Raw genomic sequence first — 26,051 nt, forward strand, 5'->3', positions numbered from 1 at the left:
TTTTCATCAAGGACATCAAGATCTGTTTTCCATAAGGCGTTAATAAGTTTTAACGTTCATTTGTCTCCTAAAAGATATTTTTTCTTGCAAATAACCATCCTACTAAAATTGTTTTTTTTCCATTTAATCTCCTTCAAAACCTACGTGAGAACTGATTTTTCGCTGTCTATATTTCTTTAGTCTCGTTTTGCACACAACAACTGACCCTTGAACTTTCATTCCTCGTTTGAGAAACTTCTCGCTGATTCGTAATATTAAATTGTTTCAAATTATATATGTCCGAATTGCTAGTCGACGCGCGTTTAATTCTGGTTGTTGTTCATTTTTTGATATGCATGGATGTTAGTTGTCGAATGACTCTGCAGCTGATTACGTCGGCTTCGTATGACGTCAAAAATGTCTCGTCCTTGAGCTTTAGGGCGATTAGTGAACATGTTGTCGTTAGCGAAGCTGGAGCGTCTTCCACCTGAAGTCATTGACTCTGTTTCGCATTGCTGCAGATTCATCGTTGATTCAATTGACGGCCATCGCTTTTTTGTTGACGAAGAAATCGTATTTGTTATAGTGGCTGTAGTTTTCTTTCTCAGATAAGTTATTCTGTCGTTCGGGTGGATCTTCGAATATGGGCCAGCTGATCGGGTTCTGTTGCGCTGGTTAGAGCTAAGCAAAACAACAAGTTCAGTTAAGGCCTGACTCTAGAAAAAATAGATTTAAATTTTTGGTGAATTAGTTAAATGCGGGTCTAGAATGACAACTCACGACCAAATTGGTCTTGAAGTTAATTTTTTTTCACGGTTCTGCTGAATGAACCCAATGTATAGGAAAATGAATGAGAGCAATTAACAGTGAAAAGCAGACAAATGAGCAAAATTTCTAATAGAGATTATAGAGATTGTTCTCCTTAAAAAAATTCATCTGCAGAAATTCGGGCTCATTTTTTCGTAAAAGAGGAAAAATGATACCAAATTTCTGAAAATTGGGGTTATCGTTTTCTAACTTTTGGGTAAATAAAGTTTTATTCGACTATAAACGATTTTCATCCATTTTTATCTCTTTTTGAGTGCTATTTATAGTTCAAAATCAGTTTAAATTTGAGTTGATTACTCTGTTGTTACACAATCGCCCCACTCACCGCCTTCTATGTTTGCGTTCTTCCCGCTCTCCTAAATGAATGTGGGGGAGGGGTTGGTGTGTAAACATGGCGTGGGGGGGGGGGGGGTTTGGTGTGCGGTGGGTGATGTTAACTAAGGGGCGGACGACGAACAATAAAAATTAGGGAGGGTTGAAAGAAAATAAACAGTTCACATCGACAAAAGTATTCGATTTTATGAACAGAAAAAATTATCATATCGAAAAAAGGGAAATCAAACAGTTTGTACATTCTCGAGAAATCTTTTTACAATCTCAAAATTGCCACAATAATCAATCAAATACCCAGAAATTTTACATAAAATTAATACAAGAAATTACCCACAAATCTTTGTCGCGGAAGAAGACGCTCATAAGATTAGGACTCGCAGTTAATATGTTTAATTTTTTGAGGAACTTGTGTTTTTATCAAAAATTTGAGTCCAAGATTGGGTTTTGTTGAACCAAACTTTTCAAGGGTAGCTTCGAAATCAATCATACAATCAATTATGCCCAGTCAACGTTTTTTTTGCAGAAAGTGTAGGTGAAATTTTTGGAAGAGAAAATCTGTTTTTTTAACCTGTTTAAAAACTTCAAGATTGACGGCGCAGAGCAAATGAAAACTGCTGCAGCATTAATCATACATCTTTTAGAAATCAAGTAATGTAACATAGATCAGAAACAAGACTGCTCTTATATCAGGCGAAAGCATTAAACGTTCCAAAGCTCTGAAAACCCTGAAGATTTTTTGAAAGCTAGGAAAATTGAGCTGCAAATATCAAACAACAAGTGTGAAAACTTGAATCATATATGAAATTAATGCGACCAATTAGCTTGTCTATAATGCTTTTGGGTCAATTTTGTAGTGCAGATTGTACGCCACGCATAAATAAATAGCTTTCGTTTTCAGCATCAAACGAGCTGTTTAGATGGACTCGCTTTAGAGCCACAATAGTTTCAGGCTAATATAGAGTGTGAACGTTCCCGGTGGAAACACAAAATTCATGGGAGCGATACCCCACACGGTACGTTTTTTATTTAGAAATTGGTTTTTCCCAGGCCACCCTAGGCACATATATTTTTCATTTTCTATGAAAATTGAAACAAAAAACAACTCAGAGCAATATATGCTTGAGAGTTTCAACGTAATTAAACCGTGTGGTGCTGAAATATCAACAAATTGTGATTTATCGAAACTACCAAGATTACCAAAAGTTTTGCAGAATAACAAAGAAATACGAAAAAAAAAGAAGTTTTGTTTTTAACGCACGTTTTTTTGTCACAGAAAAGTATGCTCACGCCTATCACTTCGAATGTCTTTCGCAAAACAATGAAGAAAATAAGCCTCATTGGTGCAGAGTTACAAAATGCTATAAGTAACAGAGGCATCATCAGGTTTCGCATTTCGGTAGGAAATTTTTTTTTTGTAAGAAGTAAATTAATTTGCTCATTATCTTTTCATTGATTATTCAGCAATGATACAGTACTGCGAAATTTTATGTTTGGTTTTTCTCCAGTCAGATAATAATTAGCAGTGGTTGAAACAAAACCTGAGTGATTAATTAGGTAAAAATCAATTATGGCTTCCGGAGAAAAAAATTGTACGCGCTTACGGATAAAACAATTTCAAGCTCCATTTTATTTCTAGTTACTTTTTAAGATAAAAAGTGTTTTTTTTTCCTTGCAAACCTTCGCAGAAACTTCGCTAAAAAGATGCTTCTAATTTTTTAAAATAAAAATATCATTTAACACCAACGGATTGAGGGGGGGGGGGGGGGGGTGGACGACTATGGACTCTTTCCCGCTCCAGTAGAAAAAATAAGGGTCCCATTAAACCTTCCAAAATCCCCTAAAACGTCGTTTTAGTTTTATTTTTCAGAACTGAATCTTTTTTGTGTTTTAGAGAGCAGTTCGACTTAAGGAAATTCGACAAAAATTTAATCTCTCTCCAAGTCAACCAATTTAGTTTTTAGAGTTGAACTGTTTGATTAAATACTAAAATGCCATTTTTGGACAAATTTTAGTGGTTTTTTGGAATGCTTATCTTCCGCAAATTTAGTAGATTTTGAAAAAAGGCGCCTTCAAAAATCTTTTACCATCGACCGGTAATAATGGATCTCGTAAAAAACATCAAAGGGGAACACTTTGGCCGGTGCGGGTACGAAACTCATATAGGTGGCAGGGGGTCGGAAGCCGGGTGGGAAGAAGGTGGACTTTTTAACCCCCCCCCTCTTAAATCCGGTTTTGAACTGATTCAAAACATTTTTTGTCTAAACAAGTTTGTGTTGCCTAAATGTCATATATTTTAGGTTTGCATGAACCAAAAAAAAAGAGTCAGCTTACCTAACGTTGAACGTATAAACATTCTTCATTGTCGCATCTCTGTCCAAATTGGGTACATTTCGACTGAAACTTTTACCGAAAACTCCTTGTGATTTTATTTCATTCTTGTATGTTTCGTTTGATTTATAGACTGTTTTTTCGGGCGATGCTTTTGGCACATAGTCTTCTGAACTAAAGCAAAAAAAAATAGCTATGCTGGATATCGAACGGAATTTACTGACCCGACTGAAATAGTAGAGCAAACTTTGAATCACTTACAGAACTGCGAACGAGTTCGAAATATTTGGTAATTGTGGCTCTAGATTGCTGTGTTTCCCCTTGCGTTTCTGAAACAAAGTTATAAAAGTTGGGTTTCTTTTTTATTGTTTTTTTTAAATTCTATTTAGTTTGGAGTTGAAAAATTCTAAAAAAGAATAATGACCAAACAAATTGTTCCGACCACAAAACTTTTTTTTGTTTTGCACAAAAGCAAGAATTGCAGTAATACGCCGATTTGTAATAAGCCCTTTGTCAGCCGTTTTTTCAATTATGGTTGCTTTTCGTTCCAAAAATCGACAAAAATTTACATTTCTATAAATTAAAAAATATTAAAGCTCATTTATCAAAATTTACGATCTTTAAAACCTTCTGTGCTACTTGTACAGTAAAAGTCTATTCTTGTTTTTCTTAGCGGTGGGATGAATAATTAACTGAAGTAATTTAAAATAATCAAATCTTATAAAAACTCATAAATTTTGACTCAACTAAAATTTTTCCGAATATCTCACGGAAGCTCGAAAATTTTTATATCAATTGACTCCTTCGTACTTTATTAGGAAAAAATCCTTAAACTACAGCTGCAATTAAGAAGACTAAAATAGGACTGTAATCTAACTCTAAGCTAACGGCAACTGAATGAATGGTTGACGATTGGTACCAATTGCGAACCAGGTGGAAACCTTGAACAACATTGTTAAAAAAGCAACCTCTTCACATCTAAATGACATTTCAACATTTTACTTCTTTAGTCAGTCGAAAACTCTATTAACATAATAAAGTAACCAATTATTTTCCGAATTCAAATATGGCATCGTGATGTACTTGATGTGTTTACAAACTATAAATCTACCCGGGTTGACCTGTCAAAAATAGCAATCACTGGTTCAGAGATGTTCCAGTTTTATGAATGTTTTAGCGATGACGCAGGGTTACTTCAGGGTTTTCAGCTATAATCATGGATGAATTTGTCACGATAGAACCCTGCATCAGAGCTGAATTTAAACCTTCAAAACTTCCAATTGATTTTCAATTTTTGTTACGTGTCTTGACTTCAGTAAAAAAATAAACCATTTTAGCTAAACATTTGCCAAATACAGTGAAAACTAATGAAAGTTATTTTTGTTTTCGAGATTTACCTTTAGAAAAAGATTTTATCCATGTATGGCTTTGAATGCTACCATGGTGGTATCTCTGAGACGAAACGCCAGATGGCCACATTTAAAAGCCTGCGACACCAATTTTTGTAAAAAAAAATTGTTCTACTGCAGCAAAGTAGATTCCCCAAGGTCTGTAGAATATCAAAACTTTAGTTGAAAAATTGTACAAAATTGTGCCATTTGAATTTATTTCCGATTGTTTTAAATTAAAGTTTTTGCAAAACCAAAAATTACTGCGGGATATAGTAAAATTCCCGCATCCAAGTTTAGGCGTAAGTAATTGATTATAACGGTTTATTATGATGCTTTTCTGACAATTATAATTGATTATAATTGCCAAAATTAGGTGTTTAAAGTATTTATAATTGATTATAATCGTGATATTTTCCAAGAGATTATAATCACGATCAAGGAAACATCAATCAGGCAAAAACTGACGAAAATAATTAACAGACAAAACAAATTTAGTGATTTCAAATTGCCATTCTAGTCTAAATTATCTGAGGTTCACTAAATAATTAGAGATTTTCAGGGTTTCTGTAGTCAGTTTTTTTTTAATCCATGAATTAGCGCTGATCTTTCCCTAAAACTTCAATTTTGAACCGGAGCTGATACTTTCCTGATCATGGATAAGTGGCCACTGATCAATTACCAAATCAGCAAGTTGGATTTCTGATAAACCGTTGATCCAGCGATAATTATCTATGACAGGTCTACCCGAAACAGTCACGATGAATGCAAGAACTATATCTATGACAGGTATGCTTTCCCCTTGTGCATCTCGAGCTCGCGTACTGAAAGTACCAAAAAGTGCAATTAAAGGTTAATTGTAAACTTGAAGATAAATACTGGTCAAATACTGCAGCTAGATTACTGAAATTTGAAAGTTTTTTTTATATTGATTTTTTTTTACAAAATGGTTGACGTCGCAGAGATAATCTTTGCTTTTTCAGGTTCAGGCCCTGATCAGTGGCCACTTTTTCCTGATCGGTTTGTTTGCAGCACTGATTTAAGAGTTATGAGTTATGAAACAGTTCTGTGTACCTCTACGATTTCAACCTAGGTTTCCCACGCCACGTTTATTCGATAATCATGCTTCCATGGTTTCCGATTTTATTCGTAGTCTTCAAGTGTTCTACCATGATAGCTGCCTTCTCTTCCTATGTGTTCCTCTGCTTGTTGCTCTCGAGCCTCCAACGGCACACTAGCCTGCACCTCAAACAAGTTTTGGTAATCACTATGTGCTAATGATGATTGTTCTTCACCGTTTTAAGACTCGTTGCTCGGAAATCGAGAAAAATGTACCAATCTTGTAGACCCCTCTACAGCTACACGGGCTCACGTATCATAGATATTTCTCATTGGCTCAGCGATTTTCAGAAATCTAACATCGCTGGTTTTGTCCCTGATCAGTGGCCCTTTATCCGTCATCAAAAAAGACTCAACTCTGATTCAATTTACTGCTGCAAGTAATAACCATGAAACTAGGAATGTAAAAAAGATATTTGATTAAAAGAAAGCCATGATTATTTTGTATCTTTATTGATGTCTTTTCCAAGTCCAAATATCGATACTTATATCTTCTGTAAAAAGATAATCGCAGAAGATAATTTATTTCTTTTACATGCTTTGATTTGATTTGCGGTACTCATACTCACACTGCGAGAACTCTTGCATGATTAAAAGACTTCGGTTTAGCGGAAAACATACAGCTTTTTTTAGTGGCAAACACTCGAAACAATTGAATTACTTCTGCTTTGAATTCGCCATTCTTATAACCACCAATTTATAACCACTAGACTGGTTTCTTCTGATTTCATTGCCACTTTGATTTCAAACGTCTTTCTTTCAGTCATGCCAGGAAACAAAGAAATCGTGACCTTTTTTTTGAAAAGCCAATCCTAGCTCCTCGCAGGTATGTCAATGTCGGTACATTTGGAATCTCAAATATTTTGGGGAATCAAGTATGATTTTTGGGATGCCTTTATGATTAATTCTACTCTTAATTAAAAGTCATTTAAATTTTTTTTCAAGTTGAGAGCAGATAATAATTAATCACAAGATTATTTAAGTTTATCGAGATAAGTTTTTGAGTTTTGGAGTAATAAATATATCTATCTGTACCTAAAGGTAATGTCTAGATAAGATGTTTTACACCCTTAATAATTGCTAAGAAGTTCATAAAACTGGGGAATCCGGAGAACTTGTAGCCCACTCTCAGTCAAAAACCCTACCATCCTTTGATTGGATTTTTTAGCCCCTCGGATCCTTGCTTGTATTCCCAGCCTTAATATAACATATATCTGCATTGTCTTCCCGGCGAAAAGAACTTCAAGCTTTCGGTGTCTTTTCATTGGAGAAATTAGTTTCCTATATCAATATCATTTTTCACAATAATCTTGTGCCCAATTTTTGTGCCCAATCTTTCCACAGGATACGAGGTTCTGAAGTTAGCGATCGCCTGTAAGAACCCAATCCGCAAAAAATGTATTCCGTTTGCAACTGTGACAAGAGAAAAGAAACCGGAAACTAGGGCTTTTTTAAGGCTTTATTTGAACATTAGGCAATCAAATAAACGATTTAACATAGGGATATTTGCAAAAACAATATTTTAAAGCAAATTCTTAATCAAAGACAACGTCAATTAAAGATTTTCTAGCCAAATTTATATAAAAATAAGGATAGCCGGTTAATGTGCAAGTACCAATTGTAAAACAGTTTTTTTCTAATGTTGGAAGATTTTGATTCCCGAAACGCGCTTAAAAAATCGAGTGAAATAACTCGATTAAAATTCAGTTTTTGCGGCTTGAATTAAGCACAATTAAGCTATTGTAACCCGGGACGCTCAGTTTTTTGGCTCGAAACTAGAAAAAAAATTCAAAAAAATCACACCGGTTTTTCTTGAAAATATTTTAATATATTTTTTTAAACTTGTTCGAATCACTACTGAAAGGGCTTCAATATGATATATAACTCAACCCAGTGCGATGATTATTTGTGGTGGTTGATTTTTCTCGGAAAACAAAAAAAAAGAAAAAATTAAAACACACACAAATACTAAGTTCTTCCCCATTTTCAATGGTAGGAACAACAAGCCATAAATCAATTGATCTGTTATTCGACCAAGTATTCCTTGAAAAGATCATCAGATCTTCTACGACTTACATGAATGGCGCCACCCGATGGATTTAAGTGAATCTCCGAATGAGGTTCGTTCGGACTCTTCATTTCGGATTCGTTCGGATTCGTCTGGAAAACTTTTTTCGTTTTCAGCTGGTCTACATCATGTTTCATTCTAGTTTTCCGGTTCCGCTTTTTCTTAGACTGAGAAGTGTTATGATCTAGTTTTGGTTCTGCGTCTTCATTTTGCTCGGCCTCTATTTTGGATTCTACTTTTCCAGTTGTGGGATCTATGATTGAAACTGACTGAATGCAACCGGCGCAGGCTGCTGTTTTGCACCTTCTTCGAAAGAGCTAAGAAAGAGATTTTAAGAGACGCTAGGTTTGAAAAATTATGTATAAAAAAGTAAGCTAATTATGTATAATTAAGTATAAAAGTAAGCTGTATAAAAAATAGTTGGGCCAAGAACTTATCGGAAGGTTTCGGTTTCAGGATTTTAGTGCTGTTGGTCGACCAAAAAGGATTTCTGAAGGTTTCTGTGGGAACTTAAGACATCTTTCCCCCCTAAATCTACAAGTAACCAATTTTATACTTTTTAAGCACACTTCCAATGATCTTTTACTCAAATAAATGTTTTAAAATTTCTAAAAACTTGACTTAGCGGGGCGAACCTACCAACTTTTCTTCACCCTTTTCAACTTTCTTCCAGCAAACACCATGGTATCCAAGTAGACACTTCTCACTGCACTCCAAACTGTAAACACTCTCGAACTGTGACGTCAGAGGGTCTCCCTGGTACACTTCCCTTCTAGCCAGGGAACAATTAGGGTAGGCACAAATAAACAAAGGAGGAGGGGGTTTCAAACATCTCTCCTTCACTTGTTGCAAGGCGGTCAGTTTGGATTCTCTTGACTAAATCACAGAATTATAGTTTTGATGTTGCGGCTGTGAATTAAGAAAGTGTTACTTTTCTAATTGGATTTTGTCGTAATTTTTTTAAAATTAAGTTTTGATGTGTTTATTTTTGGTTGCTTTTTTAAAAACTTTTTTTAAACTTTTTTTCAGATCTGAGAAAACTAATGAAAATTTTGTAAGCAAGGCAATTTTTGGACTTGACACTTGTACAGCGCATGTTAATGCAAAATTTATGCGCAAAAAAGGAGTTAAAAAATTAGTTTTTTGAAGTGTTGTAGTGTGTTCTACTTTTATTAGCCACTAACTCATACTTACTTCATTGCAACTGATTTTGTTAAATCGCAAGATGTCAATGTTAAGGGTCTCTCCTGGCCAATTAGGTAAACGGATGCTAATAAACAGTTCTGCTTCGATATCTTTGATTGCGTAAGATGCTGCATCAAACCTAAAATTTAGATAACTGCTTTGAAAAGGAAAAATTGGAGAAATTGCTGACTTTGATAAAAATTTAGTGTCAATGAAATTCAATTGTACTTAAAAAAGACAAAAAAAAAAATTAATTCTATAACGGACGTAACCAGAAAACTGATGCAATAGGGATTAAAAAACCAATTGTTAGATAAATGATTCAAAGCAAAAAACCGTGAAAGCTAAATTTTTGGTCTTAAGTTGTTTTATAATATACATTTTAGCAAACCAGCACTTCGTTTAGAATTTCCTAAAAAACATGCGATCAAGGTTTCGGTTGGTTTTTCAAACGCAAACCTAACCTGTGAAATCGTTCATTAACTGAATAATTCAACGAAACAGCTGTTCTGCTTTTTAGTCTCAATTTTTTCAGTTTATTTCTTTTTAAACTCACATGAAATTTTTGATGCATATGAATGCCGTGCAGTAGTCAAGCAGAACACTCTTGCACTCTTTCATTCGCTCATCTTTGTATTTGATAACATCTTCGACCTAACAAAAATTTTCAGTGAAAAAAAATATACCAGTTTAACCACCGCAGAAGATAACGCCAACCGTTCACAGCCATATACGGTTTTTATGGAGAATAACCATTCATATGTTGCAATTAACTTTTCCCACAAAATCTCAAAGTATTCATTTAGTCATTATCGTAAAAGCAGTTTCCTGGTAAAAACGAAGCTTTTGAAATACTTTGCTCGCAAATAAATATCTTCAGCACACAAATCAAACGTCGTTGCATAAACAGCTCTTTCTATGAAAACAAAGTTCTATACAAAATTCTTCTGAAAACAGTAAAAAGCACTTTAACTGACATCGCTGACTAATTTTTTAGAAGAGGAACTGTTTGTTTCCTTGGCAAAAAAAAGGAAAATTGTATATTTTCAGCGAATTTAGAATGCTCGATTTCACTGCGTGTTCTATTTAGTTTGCAATTCCCAAGTTATTACAATGCTTTAGAGACCATTCTAAAAATCGTTTGAAAGTTTTTCTAACAAAAAAAACAACAAATCATAGTTGGACAAATTTACCTCCATATATTATTTTTTGTTCGTTTTTGTTAGTCAGATGGTAATCATATAAATTAAATATCTAGTGAAAATTTGTGAAAAAAACAAGAAATTGGGGCAGGTGCGGATCTAGGATTTCCTCGAGGGGGGGGGGGGCGGATTTTCAAAAAAAAAATCGAAATTTTTCGAAAATTTTGTCGTCCTTTTTTTAGGTCGACCGAATTGATTTTTGGATTTCTCCCTAAGCACGGTTTATTCCCTATTTTGGGCAAATTTTCTGCGATGCAGGCAGAATTTTGAAAAAAAGTCAAAAAAGGCGTTTTTAGGCACTCTTTGGAAAATTTTGACCAAAAAATGGCGTTTTTTCGGTGCGCGCTCCCCCCTCAAAATTAGTATTCTGAATTTTCCTGAATTTTCCCAGAAGTCCTGAATTTTCCTATTTCTCTTTAATTCGTCTCAGTTGTTGGATACAAGTTTGTCTAGCGTCTGACAGCTTGTTGGGTTTGTTTTTTAACACATGCATGCCTCACTTTCTGACGTAATATGAAACAATGTTACATAAGTACAATTTAGCTAGTCATATGGAGAAAAAATGCTCACACACGATTCCAATTCAATGAAAATAGATAAAAATAGAGCATGACTAGCATTCTTTCCGCAAATCTAATCGTATGCAGGGGCGTCCTAATTGGGTCGTCCCTGAATACATCTTCTTTAGATCGTCCAAATTGATTGTCCGAGCTCTGTTAGGGTACTGCAAAGACCCTCTTTTGGCAAAAATAGCTGCGCCGCAGTTAAAATTTAAAAAAACTCAAAAAAGGCGTTTTTAGGCACTTATGGAAGTTTTTCATTGCGCGCTTTCCCCTCAAAACTATTCAATATAAGCGCCTTTAGGCACCTTAACAAAAATTTTAGTGTCTGTCAGCCAAAAATGTATATCTCAAAATAGTAAAAATGGGGGATTTTTTGGATCGACAGGGGTCCCCCTAAATCCCCCTGATTGTATGACTAGCCCTTAAAAGAATTTATTCCATAGATCAATATAAAAATGTTATTGTTCCGATTTTCGTAGCGAAAGTAAAGGAATGTTTGTGCTCGTAGGTTTTTTTTCTTCAGACAAATTTTGACTTTTTAACTAGAAATTTTTGACGGAAATTGTTTGCATCATTCGTAAGCTATGGTTGTCCTGAGCTTAAATTTTAAAAGATATTTCACCTCTGATAATTTTTTGTAAAGTTATGGGGGTTTAGAGATTTGAGTTAGGACCGAAGTGTAACTCATAGAGTAATTTCGGATAGGGTACACCGTCTGCTCGTCACGCTATCTTATTTTCGGCCGGATAGATTCGTGCAACTTCTTAGTCTAATACCGATCCTAATCTTACTCTTATACTATCTAGTCTCAGGTTGTTTAACTAGTCTCTGCTAGGCTCAATAGATCTAGGGTATACTGGTTTATTGCGGCTGCTGAAGTGCTCGGGAGAGTCCAACTAATTTCTAAGTTAAATTCAAATCTCTCTGGTGCTGAAATTACAAGTAACTTCAGCACTTACAAATAAGTGGGTTGTTAGTTAGATGGATCATGATTGGTTAATATTAAATACTTTACATTGGTAAAACATTTAATTTATCCAATCATAAAATGTAGTTTAGATCAGGTTCCACCCATCCGGGTTTTACAGAGTTTTTTAGAATAGTTCTTTTGCAATTCGAAGGATGGATGATGGAAGTTGGTGTTTGGCGAACATCTTATTTCTTCTGTTTCCTTTTTGTTAAAGAAGTTCCAGGAAGCTGGAGTTAGAGACATAAGACGTTGTGTCTTCTAATGACAACGACTAAGTCTTCGCAACAAACTCAAATCTGATTTCAGAATGGTTTGCTATATCAGGTTTTTCTGTTCTGCGTGGAGAACTTCTTTTGTGTATGATCTAGTTTGGGAATGGCGTGGAGATTGTGCGTGGAGGGGATGCCTGGTTACTCGGATCTGTACGTATACTTGAACATCGAGGTGGTCATTGGTCTAGTTCAATGAAATCCTTTTCTGCGAGGTCAAGTCGTACTCTAAATCCTTTGAGTTGTGATTGTGAGCGGCATATCGATTGTAGTTGGTCATTCTCTCTCGAGTGTAGTGGGGTCGTCTTGTCTTTTGATGTTCGTCCTTGGTGTTGCATTCTGATCTATGTATTGCATCATGTGATTTTACATTTTATAAAACTTTTATTAGTTTAATATTTTTTAATAATGATTTTAGTTAGTTGTTTTCACAAAAGCTTTTTGTTTTAGTTCGGTTATTTTGAAGAGTTACTCACACTTGAGTAGCTCTTATTAAAAATAGTGGTGTGGTCACAAAGCGTGGATGTAGCGCGGTGGGTTAGGCCGGCTATAGAGCATGCTCAGGACGTCCTTCCTGGTGGGTTAGGCCAGGAGTGGGAGTATGATTTCATGCGGTTTTTGTGAGGGGTCCTGTTATGTGACAACGTTTTATGTTGAGTTTGTTGTGGTCTTACTTATGTTTTGTTGGTTGTGTCCTTTTTTCAAAAATCAAATTGTTTGTGGTATGGGTTTGTCTTTCGACTTTTTTGTGTTTTATTATTTCTTTCTTAGACTTTATAATAGTCTTCAAAAGAATAAATTATCCAGTTTTAAACTGGGTTAATCCGGTTTGGGTACCGTTGGTTTCTTTTTCTAAGTCATGCTGTTATTCTATGATTTGTGGTATTTAGTAAGCTGCGTTGGTTAGTTTTGTTTAGTATATGATTCCTTTCCAACCGGGTTAAAGGAAAGTTTGAAACATGTTATTATATGTTAGAGTTGTTGAGTGTGAAAACTTGAAACTGAAATTCATTATTTTAAACAATTCTTCGTGGGCGAGCTGTGCGAGTGTGGATAGAATTTCTGTGCGAATGAATGAAAATATCAAAAGGTTAGTACTGCATTTGCATTTATTTAATGTACTACATAGAATTTAGAAATTTACTGCTAGTCATGGGGGAATATTAAGATACAAATTTTCATCATAATTAGATTTACTGCTTGTGGGGGAAAATTTTAGAAATGAATTTACTGCATTGGTATTAAATTTATAAATTTATAAGTGTAAGAGATTAATAGAATTTTTGAAATCTGTTTGATGAAATTTGCGATTTTTATTTGTCTTTTGTGGTTTTTGTAGGTGATCGTCGGATGAAGGCTAAAAATCTAAAGAAAACATGAATAAAGTATGGTGAGTTTTTTAATATTTTAATTAGTTAGTAATATTCATTTAATTCATACTTACCTGTTAGTCGTCGGGGAAAAAACCGTGGGGGAAGATGTCGTGAATTAGTTCTGAAGTTGTTAGTAGTTTAGCTAAGATGCGGATGATATTTTTAGTTTGAAGCAGTGGCCAAAGCAATTGAAGTGCCTTGATAGTGGTTAGTTCTTCAGTGCCAACTGCAAACTCATAAGGTGTGTTTTGGATTAAGTTATATAATTTGTGATTGAATTTAGTGTTGTGGATGAATTCTAAAATTGGGATTTCTATGGGTTGTACAAACTCGTGCGGGATAAGGAAGGGTCGGGATTCTTCGGCGTTGAAGGTCTTGGTGATGGGACAGAAGATGTACATTTGGGTTATGGGGTCATAATTACGAAGAATACCATGGAGGTTAGTGTCTTTAATACAATATGTGAAATTTAGGAAAAATGGTGAAGTGTATTTGGAATTAATGAATTGAAAACGATGGTGTGGTTGTCTAGAGGGTGTGTGTAGGTCAAAGTGATTTTGGATGAAGCGATAATAACTATATGTGTGGGTTTGTTTAGTGCGTAACATAATATCGTGTGAGCAGTGTAAATCTCTTTCGTGTGGTGCAAGGAAATGAAAGGTTAGTGAAAATATTTGGAAGCGTTCTTTAAAACTTTCGTATGCTTGTGTGTCTGTTAGTGCTTCTGAAATAATGTGATCAAACTTTCGGTCGAAGATGTTTAGTGTGAATGTATATGGTGTCTTGATGAAAAATTTCTCGGTAATTTGTGGATTAGCGAAGCGATCGTCGTCTAAGAATTGATCTTGGTTAGCTCTGATGATGTTGTGATCATAGTATTCGAGTGTATATTCGTTAGCTCTAGGTGCAGTGTGTGTTTTTAGTGATTTTTTATATCCAACGTAAGTAAATTGTCTAGGTGTTAGTGGTGTAGTGAGTCGATATAGCATGTCCGTATTTCGCTCTATATCGATGTGAGTGTTAGATAAAGGTAAGCAAAGAGGGTTCGTGAAATGATAATATGAGGTCCAAGAGAGAGTAGGCATTAAAACGTATTCATCTACGAAGTTGCGTGTTTCGTTAGTGTCGTGGGGGGTGTTTAAGGTGTATTGTGGGAATGAGGGTAAGGTGATGGCTAAAAATTCTTTTGTGTTAGTATGCTTGGGGTGGTTGATGTATTCACGGGCTGTTCCTGGTTTTGCTGGGAAAGGATGGTTGGGGAACTTTCTTTTAAAAGTGCGGTAAGCTCTATTAGTGTTGAGTGAAGATTCAGTTGATGTGGATGATGGTGCTAATAATTCAGTATAAGTTGAAGAGGGTGTAGGGGTAGGGGGGTTGGATGAATTTATTGTGGAGGAGATTTGGTTTATGGTTGGGGTATTAAGGTGGTAGGGTTGTTGTTGAAGGGTAATAAAATTATCTAGCTCTGGGGAGATTCGGGGGGTGTCTGGAGAATGAGATGATTGGTCAGAATGGTATGAGGAATAGGTTGGGGTAACTTGGGAAGCATAAGAGGGTGTGGGAGTAATTGGGTCAGGGTTATTGGATAATATGGGTTGAAAAGGGGGTTGAGAAAAATTAGAAGAGTTATGAAAATTATTGGATGGGGATGGTTCTGAGTCGGCGAATTCATCGGGGGTTTCAATATTCGGGTTATTTAGCTGTGAGATGGAGTATAATACTGAGATGTGTGAATTAGTGTCGAAATTCATGCCTGATGTTACATTACTAGATGGAAAATCGGGTGGCGGAAAAGCAAAAAGTGGTATTATTGGGATTGGAGAGGTAAGATTGGTTGGGTGGGAATTTGATCGGTGTAGTGATCCAAGTTGGCGGCTCATCGTGGGCTAAAAAAATGATTATTTTGAGACTGAAAAGCGGTGGTATGGGGTTGTTCAATAATTTGTTCATAAGTATTATCATCTTGTGACTGGTGTGTCATTATATGTTGAATGGGACTTTGTGATGTGGTGAGTCGAAAATTTGGATTATGTGTGATGGCTAAGTTTCGAAAATTTCGTGGGACTAGGGATTGTGGATGGTTATTTGGTAGGGCTGGTAATTGTGGTGCCGTTGGCGTTATGTCTACATTGTTATGTTCTTCGTCGTATGTATTTTGTCGTGTTGTTATTTTTGTGTTATATTCTTTTATTTGTGCGTCTAAAAGAATTTTGTTTATAGATGTAGAAAAGATTCCAAAAAATCCTGCAAATAGTATGCGTGCTACACTTGCTTGTCTGTTTACTTGTGTGTGTATAGCACATGTGTTGTAGATTCCTTTTAAAAGTGAGAAAAGAAATCCAATAAAGTTAAACATTGCGTATAAAATAGTCAATTTTTCTAAGATGTAGTAGGGCCATCCTAGAAAATCGAGGATCTCATTTTTGAGTGTAACAAAGCTAAAAATGTTAATTGGTGATATATCTTGGGGACGGTATTTTTCACCGTTTAGATATATGTAATCTTTAATGTCCTTAAAATATCCGCTATAGTCTTGCGTGTAGATATCGGCAAATCCTGCGGTTTCTGCAAGTTTGCGTAAATTTTGGTCTATTGATTGTCTTTGTATAGTGTCCATTTGTGTTAATAATTCTTGGAATTGTTGTGTTCTAATGTGATGTTGAATATCTGATTTTGAATAGATTCCTATTGATTGTAAGTCTATATTTGGGTTTCGAGCAATAGCGCGAATGCTTTCTGGTGAAAATTTTTTGAGTGATTGCATTAATGTGGGATATGGTGTGAGAAGATAATATTTATTTTCATCAGGGTTTAGTTGTACTACATTGTGGCTGTTTTCTGATCCACATGGGACTGCGGTATCCCAGAAATAGGTTCTTCGTGAAAGTGTATCCACGAAATGTACTTTATTCTTATAAAAGATAGGGATTCTTTTATAACATCGTTTATCTTCAAAAACGTATAGTGGTGATACTTTTTTAGTACAAGTATAAAACCATAAGATGTTTCCTTCATAGTCTAAAAAATTTGATCTATTTCCAGATAATAAGTATCCTGCATAGGGTATTTTTAATACTGCTAGTGCAAGTGATTGTAATATTTGTGTTCGTTCTAATTCGCATAATTGGTGTAGTGTTTCTAATTCGGAGAGTGACATTTCTTGAAAAATTCGGCTAATTGTATAATCTAGTTTCATATCTAAATGAATATCATAGTGGATATTACCGAAATATGTAGTATTCATTAGTGATAATTCTTGTAAGCGTGTGCTTCTGGTGTCATGGGGTTTTAGATGTCCACCAGGTTGTCCGTTGCTTTTTTCAAAATTAACTGGTATATAGGATGTTCCTTCGTTTAAAGGATGACCTGTGGCATATGGGTCGATTTTTATTTTTCCAGTGGTCATGTCGAATCCTTTTTCGTATTCAACTAATATTTCAGAGTATTGTGTTCTGTGAAGTGGATTCCTGTATTTACATGCAAGTTCTGTTTCTTGATATATTTGAAAACGTGTCAATTTGTTTTCTATATTGTCTATGTTTCTAAAATTAGAACTTAGTTTTCGTGATGGATGGACTTGTTCATATGGAATTGATTGTATAAAATATTTTTCGTGAAATTTTATCATACGAGCGTGTATTTTTGCTACTTGAAATGTTGTACATGTATCTTCGGGGAACCAAACAATTGTTGCTTGTGTTCTCGTTGTAGGGTCGCAATAACCTTGATCATTTTTACAAGGTAATCGGATTCCTTGATAGATCATTGTATTATCTGATAAATCTCGTGTTAGTTGTATTTTTTCGAGTTGTATTTTCCAATCGAAAAACATTATTTCTTGGTATCCTTTATTTTTTGTGTCTGCTTTGCAGTTTGATGGGTCATTTATACCAATGTGTGGTATCCAATGTTTATCGTGTAGGTCATAGGTTAATCGTCCGTGTGCGCCGTTATACGGGTATTTTTCGTCTAGTTTTATATGTCCTTGGTGTCTTTCAAGTTGTGATTGATGTACAGAGTCTGAAAAAACTTGAAAATTAACTAATTTTCTTTGGGAGTTTTTATTTTGTGTGATGTTTAGTCTTAGTAATTCATTTTTACAATCGTCGGGATTGAGATGTAAAAGACGTTCTATATTACTTTGATAGAATGATTCATGGTCAAGTCGGTTTTTGTTTCCGTTCGAGACTTGTGAACAATGTACTTTCTTTTCGGAAAATGTTGCTGTGAATTTATAACCTGTAACTGTTGTTGCTCGGGCTTTTGAATAGAGTGTTGCTATTACATCTGTGGTTTCTATAGCTTGTGGTTCTGTTTCACATTGTGATACTTGATTTATTGCATATTTATGTAGTGTTTTTTGTTCATTTTCTTCACAATCGTAATGTGTTACTAGTAAATCTTGTGGTCCTGTACGAGGAGAAGGGTTTATGTTTTGATTTGAGATTACTAGAAAAGGGAGTTGGAGAAAAATTAATAATTTTAGAATATACATGTGTATGATAATCCTGAGTATGGATTATAAAATGTAATGTAGCCAATTGTGTTTTTGGTATATCCGTCGTATTTGTATATTACTTCAGTAGTTATAAACGGTGGTGGTAGTGATTGAGCTGTTATGTTAGGTGGATTTAATGGGTAGGGATGTTGGGTAATATTATTTAACTTAACTGTGATTTCAAACTTTAATTGTAAACTGTTTTGTTGGAGTATTTGAATATTGTGATCACGGATATCGTTGTGAATATCTTGGCGATATTGTAATCTATTAAGTGCCCAGTTATGAAGGCGGTTACTTTCTTGATGTTGTCCAAATAGTGGTGGAGGTGCTGTGAATGTATTCCAATCTAGTCTTAAAGGAATATTTATTGATGATTGTTCTCGATATCTGGCGTCGAGATTAATTGGAAAGTTTAAGTTAAAGGGTGGTGGTGAAAACTGGCTTATTGATGGTGTTGATGGTAGTGATAATGTTTCTGGTAGTGATGAGGATGTTGTTGTATCCGTAGAAATATCTATGGGGTCATTGACTAAATTTGGTTCACCTTGTGTAAATGAATGTGTAGTCCAATATGGTAGTCGCGATGCCTGGTTTGGGGGGTTAAAGGGATTTTCACGTATTTGCTCAGATGTTGGTGTTGAACCTAAGTAATCTGATGGTAGGCTTGAGGTGCTACGTTGTGAAAGAAGCGTAGGGGTTTCTGGTAATATACCAATGGGGTTTTCTGGAGTGTTTTGTGATGGGGATTGAGGTATATCAAAATGAACTCGGGGAGTTTGAAAATTTCTGTTTCGTCGAGGATGTATAATTTGTCTATTTATTTCGACTGTATTTTGGTTTTGACTAGAATTTCTTATTCTACTTAGTTCTTGTGGTAGTGTTGGGTATAGGTTATATGTTGGTTCGCTTAAAGGTGCTTGTCGTTGAACTGGTTCTAGTGGTTCTGATAAACGAGTATGTCGTTCTTCAAAAGTGTATGGATTGTCTTGAAAAGAAATTCGTGTAGACGTTTGAGGATTTTGAGTAGTTGAAGGTGGTGTTTGGTTATCTTGGGATGATGTCGGTGAAGACTGATTCTGTGACTGTTGGGTAGCAATTTTTGATGGTTTTTTGAATTATTACTTTAGTGAGAAATTTTGTGTTTATTATAATATTCTTCCAAAAAAGAATTAGAAGGACTGTTGCTAGGGCAAATGTGAGGATTGCTTTCTTTATACATTTACAGATGGTCAAAATGAGGGATGAAAAAAATGTTATGAAAATTACAAACAATAAAAAAATATCGGTTCTACTGAAAATTGTTCGTATCATTTAGACAAGTTGTTAAAATCGTACCTGTGGATATATTCAAGGGTTTTGGAAAGTTGGAGGAATAGTTCGAGTAGAGTGTAGAAAATTAAAAAAATGTTACAAAAAATGATTAGGATTATTAGAAAAGATTCAAGTATATCAAAAAGAAATATTATAAAGGCTTCAAGTATTGAAAAAAAATGTTTAAAATTTATAAGTATTTGAGCAACTGTTTGAGAGAAGAGCATTTAAGAAATGATCTCTTGGTCGAATATTTTTTGCTGTTTGAGGCGATTTTCTAGTGTGGTCGAATTATTTGTTGGTTTTTTGACAAGTGGGTTGAGTTTTGTAAAAAATTGTTGGGGGCAATTTTCATGGTGACTGGGAGGTCGTCTTTTTCTTTATTTTTGTTTGTCAAATGATCCGGGGTATGGTGAGATTTTTATACTTTAGGCTAATTAAAATCTTCATTTTGTTACTTTAGGCTAAGTTATCAAATTTGTTTTGGGGGTATTCGTGGTCTGAGTTGGGGAAATATTGTTGATCTTTGGGTTATTAGATAAGGGAGGGGTACGGTATTATGGTGATATTTATTTTATTTGTCAAGTTGGAGTGATTTGCTTATTTTTGACCTGGAGGTTGTAAAGTTATAGTTAGAGATGTGCCTGGAGTTCTAGATTATTCGTCTAATTGATCTTAGTTTGAGTTAGAGAAAGTGGCGGATTGGATGAATCCTATTGGTCTATTTTGAACTAGAATTATTGCGTACTTGTGAGCATGTTATTTTGAAAAATTGAAATGAAAAATGTTACGGAGGTTTCAAGATTGTGAAGTATGAAATCTTAAAATTACTTTTTAAATTCTACTTTCTTTAATATTTTAGATTGGGGGATGAACATTTTGTAGTTTTTACGTGGTTGATTTCGGAGTCTTGTTGTTTTTCTATGTTCAGATTTGTCTATTTCTTCTTGGGGTATTATTTGTTCTGTCATTTTTCTATTTTTTCTTTGTTTTGGAGATTCTTTATGGTTTTGTGTATTGTTTTTGGTGGCGGTTGGTTTTGTGTTTTGATTTTCGGTGGGGTTATCATTTTGTTCTGTGTTTTTCAGATGTGGTTCATTTTGAATGATTTTTAATCCTGTGAAAGAATATAATTGAGTTAATTCGCGGAGTGCGTATTCTTTTGGGTAATAAGGTAATAGGTTGTTTCGATGTTGAACGATTTCTTTTGTGTTTGAGTCGGTAATTTTATATGTGACATCAGTGGGTTTTGCAATTATTTGGTATGGTCCTTTTCGAAGGGGTTGTAATTTTTTAGAAATTCCTTTTTGTGTATTAAAATTAGGTATTAAAACAAATGTTCCAATTTTTAATTCGGAGGCTGGTGTAAAACGTGAATTGATTTGTTCATTAATGTTTTGTCTTTGTAATAACTTTTTTGTTATTTTTTGATAAATTTCATTGTGTTTTTTATCTCTATTTAGAATCCATTCGGTGTGTGTACCGGAGGCTAGTTTAAGAATTTGTGGGTGATGAAAATGATCTTCATCGTGTGTATGTAAAGGTAGGTTATAACAAATTGAGTCTTTATTTGGTTGACAATAACCTTGTGCGTTTTTATGAGAATTTGCTGTAAACATTATTGGTTTGCGTGGCTTTTGGTTAAAAACCATTTCGTATGGTGACATTCCTAAAGTTGTCGTAATTTGTGAATTATATGCTAAGGGAAATAATTTTACATCTGCTGACCATTCGGTATATTTTGTATCATTTCCGTTGATGATACATCTAAGATATTCTTGTAATGAACGGTTCATACCTTCGACTAAGCCGTTTGTCCAAGGTGCATGAGATGTACGTGGTTTGTGTTTAATGTTATATAAATGACATAGTGTGATAATTTCATTATTTATGAATTCTGTACCGTTGTCTGTAACTAAAATTTCTGGTAGTCCGAATTTTGCTATCCAGTGTTCATAGAGTGTTGTGTAAGCGTAATAAGCGTTACAATGTGGTACTGGGTTAAGTGCTACATAATGTGTAAATGCGTCAACAATTACCATAATGTAGGAGTTTCCTTCTGATGAGGGTGAAATTGGTCCTTTAGTATCAAATGAGATACGATGATTAAAGTACAAACTTTGTCCTTTAAAATCTTGTTTTTGTGCTATTTGTTTTTGATTTGGGTAAGGTTTATTTAGTTGACATACTATACAGTCATTGCATAGTACTTTTATCCAAATTGGTGCATTTGGGAAGTAAAAATTTTGTATAAAGTTTGAATATGTTTTTTCTGATCCAGAGTGTCCTTTAATATTTTGTGTATGTGAAATATTAAAAGCTATAAGAATCATACTTATAGGGAGACATGGAACTGTAGATTCATTCAGGTTATACTCTAAAAGGTCTGTATTTTCGTTAATTGTTGTATTATTGAATTTTCGAAAATATCGGAGGAGTGTTTTGTTTCCTAGAATGGTTGAATCTGCTTTGATAGGTTTAGTTTTATATTTGTGCCATGATTTCAGTTGTCGAATTACTGGGTCAAGGTTTTGATATTGTTTCAGTGTTGAAATTGTAAGTGTTTCTGTTGGGGGGAGAAAAATGTTTTCGATTTCTAATTTAGATAAGGGTATTGTGTCAAGTGGGTCGTGAAGGTCAAAAACTTGATTTATTGTGTACTTTGAATCATTTGTTTGTGGTCCTGATAAATTTATTTTATCAGTTAAATCTTCTTTTTCAATTAGTGGAAAATGGTCTTTCTTAGGCGGGTGTTGTTTTGTTCGTTTTTGTTGAGTGTTATTTTTTATCCATTGAGAATATGGGATTGGTTTAAAAGTTGATGTTCCAAGTAAATCAACTTCATAATGATTATTTTGACAATCTAAATAAAGTGGGAAATGTTGTAAACTATTTATTTGTGATTGTTCAATATCAGTTTTTACTGCATATTTGCATTCCAATCGGGGTGATGTTTCGTTTTCTGCAAGGTAGAATTTTATGTTTTTGGGTATTTCAACTGTTGTTTTTCGTGTAAGTAATTCAGGTGGTGTATTTCGACTTAAGGTGTCTGGTAATGCAAGATTTTTTCCTGCAGTCCAAACTATATGTAAGTTTGGAAATTTCATTAGAATTAGTTGAAATCTATAAACTCGGTGGTTTGGGTTAGATTTTTGTGTAAAGAGAAAGATGATTGGTTTATGGTCTGTGAATAGAACTGTTGGATGTTTTGATCCAAGTATCAGAAATTCATATTCTGTCAGTGTATATATTATGGCTGTACATTCTCGCATTAGAGTTGAGAGTCGTAGGTCTGCTTGAGTGAATAATCGAGAATTTGCTGATATGAGGTTCATTTTATTTGTACCATTATGTGATTGTAATAGTGCTGCACCGATGCCAAAGTTCGAAGCATCGCACATTGCATAAAATGGTTGATTTGAATCTGGAATTGTGTTTGAAATTTGTTCAGTTAAAAGTTTCTTTATTTCTTCAAATCGTGTTTGATGTTCTGTGTTCCATTCAAAATTATTTTGTTGTCTAAGGATGTTATAAAATGGTCGTAGATATAATTGCATTTTATAAACATATTTACTTAAAAAGTTTAACATTCCAAGAAATTCTTGGATTTTCTTTTTATTTGTTGGTGGTTGAAGTTTTTGAATAGCGTCAATGCGTGATTTCAATGGAGTGATTGTTTTTCTTTCTATATTATGTCCTAAGAATTTAACTCTTGTCAAAAAGAAGTGTGATTTATCGGGGGCGGCCTTCAGATTTTCGTTCTGAAGTATTTGGTGATATTTTTCTAAAACATTGAACATCTCGTCTTTTGTTTGTGATTGCATAAAAACATCGTCTAAATAGGTGATTGCGTTTTTCTTGAGTATTAGTGGTCTAAAAATTTTGCTCATAAAAGCTGAAAATGCTGCTGGTCCTATGGATATTCCATAGAATAAGCGGTTGAATTCATATTGTTGGTTTCCTATAACAAATTGTGTTAAACGTCGTGATTGTTCATCTAGTGGCATTTGATTGTATGCACTATTCATATCGGCGGTTGTAAAGTATTTGCCGTTTATTTTTGTTAAAATAACTTGTATTGGTTCAATGGGCCAATTACATTTTGATTCATCTATGAGTGAATTGAGGTATCTAGCGTCGAGAACGATTTTTAATGATTCTCCTTTAGCTAGAATGATAACAGGGTTGATGAATGTGTTGCCTTTTGGTTGTTCTTCTTTGTTTACTGGTGATATAATGTTGTATTGTTCTAAAATATCGAGTAATCTGTTCACTTTATCATGTAAGTGAATTGGTACTTTACTTGCTCTCTGTTTTTTGAAAACTGCGTCTGGTTTTAACGGGAGATGTAGTGATGAACTGATTTTGCCAACATCGAATTTTGATGTTGCATAGACTGATGAATATTTAATTAGCTGTTTGGCTAATTTTTCGAATTCGTCTTGTGTTATTTGTGAATGTTGGAAATTAAACATTGTTAAAAATTTCTGTTGGTCCTCTGTGTAGTTACCTATGTTGAATGTAGGTTTGAAATATGGAGTTTTTGTGAAATAATCCGTATTTCTGTTTTCGTTACTTATTATATTATTTATAGATAATTCTTCATTAAGAATTGTAGATTGGCAAATATCTAGTAATTGGAGTATATTATTTACGCGATAGGCTTTTTCGTGTATTGGTGATATTGTAGCGTTGGTTTCGCAGTATCCTAAAAGTCCTAAAGGTAATGTTACTTGGTAAGGTGTGTTGTTATAGACATGTAAAGAAATGATATCGGAATTCGAATTTTTCAAATATTTTATGGATGAGATTGTGATTTTGAAAAATTTATGAATAGGTTTGATTTCAAATTCTGACATATAAAATTTTTGTTTGTTTTGTTCTTTATCATATTGGTGAACTTGTTTGATTGAAAAATTATAGATATTTCCTGATAGTGGTTTTAGGTGTTTTCTTTGTTTGTTAAATATCGGGTAGAATTTTGAAAAGAATGGTGGTTGTTTATTTAATCTTTGAAAAAATGTTAAGGATGTTTCTTTTGTTTTTGTATATTTATCTTTGATTAATATTTTACTATTTAGTATGTTAATTGTTGGTATATACTTCGAAATAAATGGTATTCCAATGATATTATATTTAATGTCAGTGATATGGAATATTTGTTTAAATGGCTTATTTAAAATTTTGCTTTGTTCCATTGTTCTGGTGGGGAGGAGAAATAATTGGATTTTTCCGTAGTTTATCAATGTTGATCCTTGTGCTGTTGCTAACTTACTGGAGGTTTCAAGAGGTATTAACTTTGGGTGTAAAGTTTTTATTTCATTCCATGTGGGGATGTTTATTATGTTTGATTCTGCTCCTGAATCAATTAAAAAATCTATTTCAAGGTCTGGTGGTTGAAATTCTTTATTTCTTGGGCTTTCTAAGAGAAATGGTATTGTCCAAATTTTTTCTTTGGGTTGTTCTTTTTGTATATTTTGATATATGTGGTTTGTATTCAAGCATTTTGTTTTGGTATTTTTATTGGTTTGATCTGTAGTGTTAATCTCGTTTGTTTCTTGCGTCGTTGGTGTGGAATTTATGGGTGTAGTGTAATAATTTTGAAGAAATTCTGATTGATTTTCATATATGTGTGATGAAAAGGGTTGTTCATATATGACAGATTCATAGTCATTTTCGACTTTTATCATATTGATAGAAAGAGTGTTTTCAGTATCACTTTCTGAATCTGATGATGTACAGTTTATTTGATTGAGTTGTAACTTATCAGTTACTGTGTCATCAATACCTGGAGGGTCTGATGTTGTTTCTGGGTTAGATTGTACTTGATTGATTTGTCTTTGATGTTTAGGTGTACTACTTCTGTGGCGATTATTAGAATTATTATAGTTATTATTATTCCGGTGTGGTGATTGGGAATAATTTCTATAACGATTATTATAACTTGGGTGTCGATTTTGTGAATTATTTCGCGATCTGTTTTGGTAATTATTGTTTGGTCTGTTATAGTTCGATCTATTATATGAGTTATTCCTTTATCGATTGTTCGGGTAATTCTGGTTTCGGTTGTTTGAATAACTTCTATTTCGATTATAGGAGTAGTTTCTATTCCTATTGTATGATGAATTTCGTGATTGGTTGTTTGGATAGTGGTTATTTCTTGATTGGGAATTAGATCTAGAAACAAATCGTTGTGTGTTTGAATTTGATCTGGAGTAGTTATTTCGACTATTTGGTCTATTGTAGTGATTTTGTGATGAATTATACGTATTTCTTCGTTCTGGTGATCTTCCTCTATAACTTGAGTTATATGGTGATTGATTTCTTGTATAATTTGTATTGTTCGGGAGTGGTTTTCCTGAACTGTTGTTGCTGTGGACTGTTTTGTTCGGTAGATTTTGATCTTTTTTCATGTATTGATAGAATGATTTATTTGGTTCTTTATATTTTTGAGGTTTATTTTGATTATCTTGCTGTTTTTGTCTACATTCGGAAATACTATGTCCGTATCGTCGGCAATAATTACACCATTTTTTGAAAGATGGTTTGCCTTTAAAGTTTGGGTTCTTTTCGTAGATATTGAGTATTTCAGTGATTTTTTCAACGAGGTCTGTCTCTGATTCCTGTATATTAT

General features: G+C 34.1%; 2 protein-coding genes across 2 annotated transcripts in view; both read right to left on the minus strand.

Annotated features, from left to right (window-relative positions):
- LOC134840416 (uncharacterized) lies at window positions 1-9,469 on the minus strand. The gene is made up of 6 exons (XM_063856197.1): window positions 9,238-9,469; window positions 8,683-8,919; window positions 8,052-8,360; window positions 3,730-3,797; window positions 3,472-3,642; window positions 1-660 (listed from the first exon to the last, which is right to left on the minus strand). Exons 3-6 carry the CDS (start codon window positions 8,178-8,180, stop codon window positions 303-305), a joined length of 726 nt encoding a protein of 241 aa, XP_063712267.1. The 5' UTR covers window positions 8,181-8,360; window positions 8,683-8,919; window positions 9,238-9,469; the 3' UTR covers window positions 1-302.
- Window positions 8,665-26,051, minus strand: part of LOC134839972 (uncharacterized) — a 24,420-nt gene continuing 7,033 nt past the window's right edge. Inside the window, exons 4-6 of the mRNA XM_063855601.1 lie at window positions 9,785-9,882; window positions 9,238-9,367; window positions 8,665-8,919 (exon numbers count right to left, since the gene is read on the minus strand). Of these exons, the coding sequence (XP_063711671.1) occupies window positions 8,665-8,919; window positions 9,238-9,367; window positions 9,785-9,882 (483 nt within the window). The remainder of the gene's footprint in view (window positions 8,920-9,237; window positions 9,368-9,784; window positions 9,883-26,051) is intronic.

This window comes from Symsagittifera roscoffensis, chromosome 2, assembly GCF_963678635.1.
Source record: "Symsagittifera roscoffensis chromosome 2, txSymRosc1.1, whole genome shotgun sequence".
Taxonomy (NCBI): Eukaryota; Metazoa; Xenacoelomorpha; order Acoela; family Convolutidae; genus Symsagittifera; species Symsagittifera roscoffensis.

Bases quoted from the DNA above. Each gene is read 5' to 3' on its own strand.
- LOC134840416 (XM_063856197.1), bottom strand. From the start codon at position 8,180: ATGAAACATGATGTAGACCAGCTGAAAACGAAAAAAGTTTTCCAGACG. The intron at 3,798-8,051 runs GTAAGTCGTAGA...ACTTTGTTTCAG, and splicing joins CATCGGGTGGCGCCATTCAT to AAACGCAAGGGGAAACACAG. The intron at 661-3,471 runs GTAAGCTGACTC...TGTTTTGCTTAG, and splicing joins GTTTATACGTTCAACGTTAG to CTCTAACCAGCGCAACAGAA.